The 9,362-nt window shown below is 42.6% G+C and overlaps 1 protein-coding gene across 5 annotated transcripts in view; it reads right to left on the minus strand.

The window, feature by feature from the left end:
* Positions 1-9,362, minus strand: part of ADGRL4 (adhesion G protein-coupled receptor L4) — a 106,725-nt gene that overhangs the window by 95,656 nt on the left and 1,707 nt on the right. For all 5 annotated transcript variants that reach the window (XM_025201615.1, XM_025201616.1, XM_014518997.2 and 2 more), the window contains exon 2: positions 8,604-8,753. In XM_025201615.1, the coding sequence (XP_025057400.1) occupies positions 8,604-8,753 (150 nt within the window). The remainder of the gene's footprint in view (positions 1-8,603; positions 8,754-9,362) is intronic.

Raw genomic sequence — 9,362 nt, forward strand, 5'->3', positions numbered from 1 at the left:
AGGGACATGAGATTGGGCCCTTATCTCATGTTCATCTTAGTATAGATAAAACCTGAACTGCCATGAGAGTAATGAGAATATTCAGTATCCAAAAAGCATCCTACACAGCATCAGCGCCAACATGCACCTTGCTGCTAAGGACTGTGGTTTAGTACACTTCCTGAAAGGTCCAGTGATATCTATATAACTATTCCTTTATCACAGACTCACAGCTTGCCCAGAGAGTTCAGTGACCTCTGAATGGTCTGCATGGATGTTTGCAATTTTTTGTCCTTCCCTTGCAATGCTACAAAGGTGATAGAGAAAAAGAGTTTAATAGATTTTGAGGCCAGAAGGGACTAGAAGAACATCTAGCCTGACTTCCTGTATAATACAGGCCAAAGAATTTCACCCAATAACCTCTGAACTGAGTCCAATAATTTGTTTGGCTAAAGCATATCTCTCAAACTCCCCCGCATCATGTGTTACAGAATTGCAATTTGGCCTTTTATGTCTTGTGATAACTGGCACCAGTAAAATGAATTTAGGAAGGAGGTGGGTTAGATCCTTCAGATCAGTGGTTTCACACTAACACAGAAGTGACATCTAATGGTGTGTTCCTGCTGGTAATAAAGACTACCTTCTGGTAGAACACCATTCAGATTAGACTGCTGCTGCTTAAGGATACCCTCTTGATAGAATGAAACAACTACAGACAGCAGTAGTGTAGTAAGGTTGCTGCACCCCGTAAGGAAAGTCTGTCTGACAATCATCATGCAAGCTTGTATTCCATAGACTGGCCATGGGGACACTAATGAATCTAAAGAAATTCAGTGACTGCCACAAGAGCAGGATGGTGGAATACAACAAACATCATATTAGAGCAGTAACCTGGTGTCTCACAGGAGAGCTGCTTTTCTGAGTTGGCTAAAGCCATAAAGTCAGCACTGTGACTCTCAATAAACCAAGACACATTAATAATACGTCTGTGTTTGGATTTCCAGCTGGCTTTCAATCTGATTTAGCAGAGTTTAGGTAAATTACCCAGCTAAATCTAACAGGGCTTCTATATTTTGATATAAAATACTGCTTTACAAAGGCTGTACTTCTTTTTTGGAAAAGTGATAAATATTACTGTGTCATACTTTTGAAGGAGAGACATGATAGCTTTACAGGGCCCTGTCTCCTAATTCATTGAAAAGTTACCTTGATGGTATTATTCCCTGCTCACTATGTCTGGAAAAGCCAAACAGACTCTACAAGTAAATAAATAAATAAAGACTGATTTTTCTTTGGAAGCATAATTTGCAATGGATGTTTTACAAGGGAATCTGGGGGGGAGGGGATATTGTGTTCCCATTTTCCTGCCTGGAACAAACAGGACTGCTTCATTTTCCTGCTGTATTTTACAAAGTTAAAGTAAACACTGTGATCACAGTGTTTACTTTAGTTTTCTGCAGTGCGCCAGCAAAACAAGAAATTGGCAGTCAGCATTTAACAGGGAGCCAGTGTTGAAACTACAAAGCTGAATGATGCCAATCTATTTTTCTTTTCCACTTAAAAAATAATAACCATAAAATATTGGCTGCCACTCAGTTTCTCTTCCATACCCCGCTCTTCTTCAAGAATCTGGGATCTTTTTTGGAAGGAAAGTGGGGATTACAAGCAACTGATAATTTATATGGATTCAGTTCCCTTTAGCTTGTAAACTTGTTTTGTAAAGACAGGGAAAAGATCACCTCTTTCAGAGAGAAAAAAAGATTTGTTAAAGGTTCAAAAATCCCATATTTAGGCTAAATATAACAGAAATCCTGAATGTTGAGGAGGTAATTATCTTATAAACCATGGTTATAAGAGATGCTTATAAGATAGAAATAATGTTAGGAACTTCATTTGGGTACATTAAGTTATATTTGACAGGAAATGTGCAGATAGAAAAGCCACACACATTCTATTCTGTTGCCCAAAATCTGAGCCTTAGAAGTAAAATAGTTTTCTTCTCTTATTCTTTCTCCCCCACATATTCACATACAAAAAACCAAAAACATGATGATATATGTACTGGTACATTGTAAAGCTTGACATGGTGATTCATTTATAGTTTTCTGGAGGATTTTATATAGATGGAATGTATTATTGTGTAAATTGTGATCTTAATATTCAGAAGAGGCTAGATTTTGCAAACATTTATTCCTACATGCTCACTCCCATGGACGACAATGAGATTATGCACTGGAAGAACTATTTGCAGGACTGGGCAAAAAGGGCTTTTTGAAAGTCTCAAATATGGCTTAATTTAAAAAGGCTGGAAACACTAAGAAAAACTCCACCTATTCTAAATGGCTAATTGAAATCCATGACTTTGACACCAGGAAATTAAATTCATATCTATATGTCTTTATCTACACACAGTAAATCCAATAATCTTGAACATTCTGCAGTTACTTAGCCGGCTGGCAAAGAGAGTAGCAGTTAACTAACAAATCCCATTCCCTAAGGTATGCTGACATCAGTGATTTATGATTGATCAATGATGGTGCTAGGAAATAAACATAACAGGGCATTATTGCCTTGTGCTCCACAATAAACTCTAGGGAAAATATCTAAGTGTATCAGGTTGAAAAGACAGTCGGCAGAAAAAAAACTTTTACAAGTATTTAAGAGGTGTTACAAGCAACTGAGAGTAAAGAGACAAATTAAACGTAAAATAAGAGAGGATGCCCCTTTAAATAGAGGGACAAGTTTCTAGTTATTTGAACTGACACGTAATTAAAGTGACAGCTGGTGTGTTTTGAGGTTAAAAATATTTTACACAGAGAAAATCATGCAGGCAAAAAGAACTTGAACTCCCCCCACCCCCATACCCCAAAGAAGCAGCTAGAATGGTTTAGTTATCAACACAAAATGCAGAAGGAAAAGTACAGCAGAAAATAAGATAAATATATACGCTATGCAAAATTACTGATGGTAACAATAGTAATTGTGTCTTACAAGGTATCTAAGGAACAAAATGAGCTAAAATGCATATGTAAAGGTAGAAGGTAGAATACTAAGGATTAAAGCTTATGTTAACAGTTGACTGATGATCAGCCTTGAAGGTGAATGGAATATTGTCATATAAGTCTAAGATTATTCATAGTTTCACAGTTTTAGGGTCGGAAGGGACCTAATAGATCTTCTAGCCCGACCCCCCGCCAGGGCGGGAGAACAACAAAAAACCCTAAAAACAAAAACGGGACTCAAATGAGTCCAGCCAGGTAGGCATCCAGCCTCTTCTTAAAGACCCCCAGGGTAGGGGCCAGCACCACCTCCCTTGGAAGTTGGTTCCAGCTCCTAGCCGCCCTAACTGTGAAGTAGTTTTTTTCGGATGTCCAATCTGTACCTCCTCTCCATCAACTTGTGCCCATTACTCCTTGTTATGCCAGCGGGGGCTAGGGGAAACAGCGTCTCCCCCAAACCCTTCTGGTTCCCCTTAGTGAGTTTATAGACGGTCACCAGGTCCCCCCTCAGCCTTCTCTTGTGGAGGCTGAATAGGTTCAGGTCCCGCAGTCTCTCACTGTAGGGTCTGCCCTGTTGTCCCCGGATCATGCGGGTGGCCCTCCTCTGGACCCTCTCCATGTTGTCCACATCCCTCCTGAAATGGGGCGCACAGAACTGGACACAATACTCCAGCTGCGGCCTGACCAGCGTCGCATAGAGGGGTAGGATCACCTCCCTGGCTCTACTCGAGATGCACCTGTGGATGCACGACAAGGTCCGGTTAGCCCTGCCAACCATGACCTCGCATTGTCAGCCCATGTTCATCTTGGAGTCAATAATGACACCAAGATCCCTTTCCGCCTCCGTGCTCTCAAGTAGGGAGTTCCCCATCGTATAAGTGTGCTACTGGTTCCTACTACCCAAGTGCAGCACCCTGCACTTGTCCGTATTGAAACACATCCTGTTCCTGTTTGCCCACCCCTGTAACCTATCCAGATCCTTCTGCAATCTCTCTCTCCCTGCTAGCGTGCTCACCTCCCCCCAAATTTTGGTGTCATCAGCGAATTTAAACAGGTTGCTTTCCACCCCAACATCAAGATCGCTGATGAAGAAATTGAACAGCGCAGGCCCCAGGACCGAGCCCTGGGGGACTCCACTACCCACCTCCCCCCAAGTCGAGTATGATCCATCCACCACCACCCTCTGAGTGCGACCCTTCAGCCAATCTGCAATCCATCTGACTGTGTAGGCATCTATGCCACAGTCGCCTAGTTTATTAATTAGGATGGGGTGAGAGACGGTGTCAAAGGCCTTGCTGAAGTCCAGAAAGACTACATCCACCGCGACACCTGCGTCCATGGCCTTTGTGACCTGATCATAAAAGGCAATCAGGTTGGTCTGACATGATCTCCCCCTAATAAATCCATGCTGATTGCCCCTGAGCATCATTTCTGATGCCGGCCCATCACAAATGTGCTCCTTGATTAACTGAAGAAGAACAAGTAGCTACCTCTAGAATAGTGCTACTTCATAGTTTCATAGTTTCATAGTTGGTAGGTCGGAAGGGACCTAATAGATCTTCTAGCCCGACCCCCCGCCAGGGCGGGAGAACAACAAAAAACCCTAAAAACAAAAACGGGACTCAAATGAGTCCAGCCAGGTAAGTATCCAGCCTCTTCTTAAAGATCCCCAGGGTAGGGGCCAGCACCACCTCCCTTGGAAGTTGGTTCCAGCTCCTAGCCGCCCTAACTGTGAAGTAGTTTTTTCGGATGTCCAATCTGTACCTCCTCTCCATCAACTTGTGCCCATTACTCCTTGTTATGCCAGCGGGGGCTAGGGGAAACAGCGTCTCCCCCAAACCCTTCTGGTTCCCCCTAGTGAGTTTATAGACGGTCACCAGGTCCCCCCTCAGCCTTCTCTTGTGGAGGCTGAATAGGTTCAGGTCCCGCAGTCTCTCACTGTAGGGTCTGCCCTGTTGTCCCCGGATCATGCGGGTGGCCCTCCTCTGGACCCTCTCCATGTTGTCCACATCCCTCCTGAAATGGGGCGCACAGAACTGGACACAATACTCCAGCTGCGGCCTGACCAGCGTCGCATAGAGGGGGAGGATCACCTCCCTGGCTCTACTCGAGATGCACCTGTGGATGCACGACAAGGTCCGGTTAGCCCTGCCAACCATGACCTCGCATTGTCGGCCCATGTTCATCTTGGAGTCAATAATGACACCAAGATCCCTTTCCGCCTCCGTGCTCTCAAGTAGGGAGCTCCCTCAGTACCTTGCACTTGTCAGTATTGAAACCTATTCTGTTCTCATCCACCCACCCCTGTAACCTGTCTAGTTCTATTTGCAGCCTGTCCCTCTCCTCCAGTGTGCCCACTTATCTCCACATCTTAGTGTCATCCTCGAATTTGAACAGGGTGCTTTTCACTCTCTCGTCCAAGTCGCTGATTTAGATGTTGAACGGTGCGGGCCCGAGGACCGAGCCCTGGGGGACCCTACTGCCCACATCCCTCCAGGTCAAAGAAGACCCATCCACCACCACTCTCTGGGTGTGGCCCTCCAGCCAATTTGAGACCCATCTGACTGTGTAGGCATTGTCGCCTAATTTCTTAATGAGAATGGGGTGAGAAATAGTGTTGAAGGCTTTCCTAAAGTCCAGAAAGACTATGTCCACCACGACACCTGTGTCCAAGGATTTTGTGACCTGGTCGTAGAAAAGGCCACCAGGTTGGTCTGACAGGACCTGCCTTGAATGAACCCATGTTGGTTGCCCCTAAGCATGATCTCCCCTGCTGTTGGTTGCCCCTAAGCATCTCTCCTGCTGGTCCCTCGCAGATGTGCTCCTGGATAATTTTCTCAAAGAGCTTCCCCAGGACCGAGGTAAGACTAATGGGCCTGTAGTTTCCTGGGTCCTACTTTCTTCCTTTTTTGAAAATGGGGACCACATTAGCCCTTTTCCAGTCCTCTGGCACCTCGCCAGAGCACCATGGGTGCTCGTAAAGCTGTGCCAGGGGTCCCGCAATGACCTCTGCTAATTCCCTCAGAACTCTGGGGTGGAGATCATCAGGACCTGCTGATTTGAACATGCCTAGACCCACCAGAAGTTCTCTGACTCGGTCCTCACTGACCCTGGGCCTGGCAATGCCTCCCCGGGCTCGTTGGGGATCCCAGTGGGGGGGGATGCCCCGGTCCCTGCTCAAAAAGATGGAGGCAAATAAATTGTTAAAGAGGTTAGCCTTGTCATCTGGTGTGACCACCAGATTTCCTAGCATATCCTGCAGAGGCCCTACGTTACCCTACTTCACATCATATACAGAATAACACGATCCAATACATCAGTAAGTAATTTCTGCTTTGCTCTTCATTTTCTTAGCTTTAAACCACATATAACAAAGTTTAATCTGGCTATATTTTTAATTCTTTTAGAATCTATGCAATTAAAATACAGTACATTTGTTTATGGTATTAGAAGGTGGTGGGCAGCATTACCAATGGATTGTATAATACTCTGTCTTGGAAAACATAACCGTTTTTCAAGGAGGATCTTGCTCACCATTCTCAATAAACTGCCCTATTTAGCTAGAGGGTAAATGACTTTCATTTGTAGACAGTTTATTGAAGAAAATATTGGGCTCTTGACCTCAGGCTTGCCTCAAACAATTTTGGTTTTACTGTTGTGCATCATGAATCTGCCTAGAAGCTGGTTTGCTGAATGCCTGTAGAAATTTGATTTCTAAAGGGTTCAGCATATGACATAAAGCATAACTCTTAACAAACACCTAATCGATCCTGAGGCTTTGAGAATGATTGATATTTGTCAGTTTTTGATGCAGTTTGTTTAAAATGATGACTGATATGTGTCTTTATGTCTAGTTATAGAAAAATTCACTAGCCAAAGTAAAATATAGAAGTACGAAATCCATTAACCCCTGAGGAAGAAGCACAGTGAAAGAGCTAGTACTCTTCCTTGTAAATTTAATTGCTAACTCATAATCACACCTCACCTCCATAAAATATCAATCAGGTATGTACAACAGAAAGAAGCTGGTAGGTCAGAAGGAAAGGCCAGTTTGATTAGTTGCAAACAATACTTCCAGAAAATCTTGGACTTCGTTCTTTTTCTAGGAATTATTCACAGATATAAATCTTGGTTCAGCAAACATGCTGTAGTCAATGAGAAGTGAGTCAGCCAGACTACACATGGCAGGAAAGTTAAGCATGCACAAAAAATGTTTGCAGAATCAGACTATATGCTGTTTTGATCTGACCAGCTCCATAGGCAAATAATTGGGTGTGAAAAATATTCAGATGGTGAATGTTGGCATTGGTTCATTAAATTATATTTTGTATCTAGTATGTTGTTACTTGACTAGCTATATCTATACCCTGTACACAGACCGGGCAGGCAGCTTTTCAAAGCAAGTGTCCTCAAGTTCTTTGCTTTCATAAAAAAATAATAAAGTTTCCAGCTGTTACAAAGATGCCTTCTAAGCCTGAACCAAAGGCAACTAGGCAAGTGATATCTTCCTAACTCTGCTCACAGCAAGCCCAAATGCCTCTGTTGCTGCTCAGAGCTTTCTCATGGCATGCTAAAAACAAGTTGCCCAGTCTAGTTAGTTTGTATGAGTGTTACATAGGACACTGAGAAAAAATATACAAATCAGATTGACTTCACAGCTCTGCAGCTAGTCTCAGCTCTGCCCAGCAGCAGAGACAGGCATCCCAGCTATGCAGTGAAAGGAAAGAGAAGTAAAAAATGAAGACAGGGGATGGGAGGATTATAGAGACTCAACTCTCAGAATCCAGAAAGCAATGGGAGGGGTAGTGTAACAGGACCTCCTCCTTCCAGATAAACTGCAGCAACTAGAAGACTATGACTTCTGGGAAAGGAATGGTGAAGAAAGAACGAAAGAACAAAAGTATGAAAGAGAAAGAAAAAGAAAGAAAGACAGCAAGCAAGCTTGCCAGGAAGTGGGGGGTGTGGGGTCATCAAACACCTATTGTTGGAGATTACCCAGAGATGAAATCTCTTGGTAGCATGCACAAACTAGGAATTCCTGGAGGGAATTCTTACGTATTTCACTTCCAGCAGCTGTAGCAGGCAGGAAAATGCTGGTTTCTGTCCCGGGCATTTTCCTGTGGAACTTGTGCCTAATCCTAGTTCTTTTGTTATTATTACGTGTCTGGAAAAGATTCCACTCCCTCCGAGTATGGATGGGTATGAATGGGTGCAATAATGGCAACATTGCCAAGATCAAGCTTCAAAAAACTCAAAGGAAAAGACCTTAAGATAACTTGGGAGAAGATATGTCAATACCTATTATAGGACGAAAAAGATAATAACATCACAATGGGAAATCAGGTCTAACAAAAGCAAAATAGATGGAGTACAGTAAGTTACAGTAAGAGATTAAAATAAATTTTTTTGGCAAATTGCAGTTAAGTAATGTGCCAAATAAGCAACAAAGAACTCTATAACCTTAGTGTTGGTGGGGGGTCGGGCATTAGTTTTGACCTTGAGACCATACAAAGATAAGTACTGTACTGTTTATAAGATTCAATCCTCAAACTAGCAAGAAATGGGTAAGTTTCTCAAGCTCTGCATATAATATCAGTGTACTGTATGTAGGTAAAATATATTTACCGTAACAAGATGCTATGCCATTTCCTGTAAATCCTGGGGAGCAGTAGCAGCCTTGGTGTCCACCCTTAATTTCACACTTTGCATCTTTATGGCATGGCATGGTGCAGTTCGGAGAACCATAGCCATAGTCCAGCACAGTGGACATAAGCACTGAAATAAAGAAAAACCATGAGTTTCTGGTTGTTTAAAAACATTCTGCATTCTGAACCCAGGCTAGGACATACACACCTGATTAGCTAGGGACATTCCAGCTATTTTAACATTAAAGAGAATGGAATCATGGTACAAAGGTTTGAATTCCAGTCGTCCCGGAGACTATTGGATAAGGCTACTTATAAGTCAGTACGTGTATTTGTCTTTGGACAACGGAAGACTATTTATATTTTCAACAAGTGTAAAAATGGCAAATGATGTGGAAGACACAGAGAGGGTAGAGAAAAAAAAAACATTTTAAAGATTTTCAGAGCTTTTTAGTTTTCACAGAGAATAAAGCAGCTGCTTTTAATTTGTACCTACAGTTACATATGGAGAGTAATCCAAATTATTCAAAAGATATCAAGTGAAAAATACCAGTAAGAGATCCTCATATCAGTGTTTTTAAGCACTTGCATCCATATCCAGCTAACATATTCACAGTCTCAGAAGATTAAATTGAACTGCAACAGCATTTGTGGGGTTATCATTTAAAAATTCAAAATTATTTTAAAGACAATTTTATTGAATGTGCTGTCTGCATTATAAAAATGCTGTCTTCTTTCC

This window comes from Alligator sinensis, unplaced genomic scaffold, assembly GCF_000455745.1.
Source record: "Alligator sinensis unplaced genomic scaffold, ASM45574v1 scaffold952_1, whole genome shotgun sequence".
Classification (NCBI taxonomy): Eukaryota; Metazoa; Chordata; order Crocodylia; family Alligatoridae; genus Alligator; species Alligator sinensis.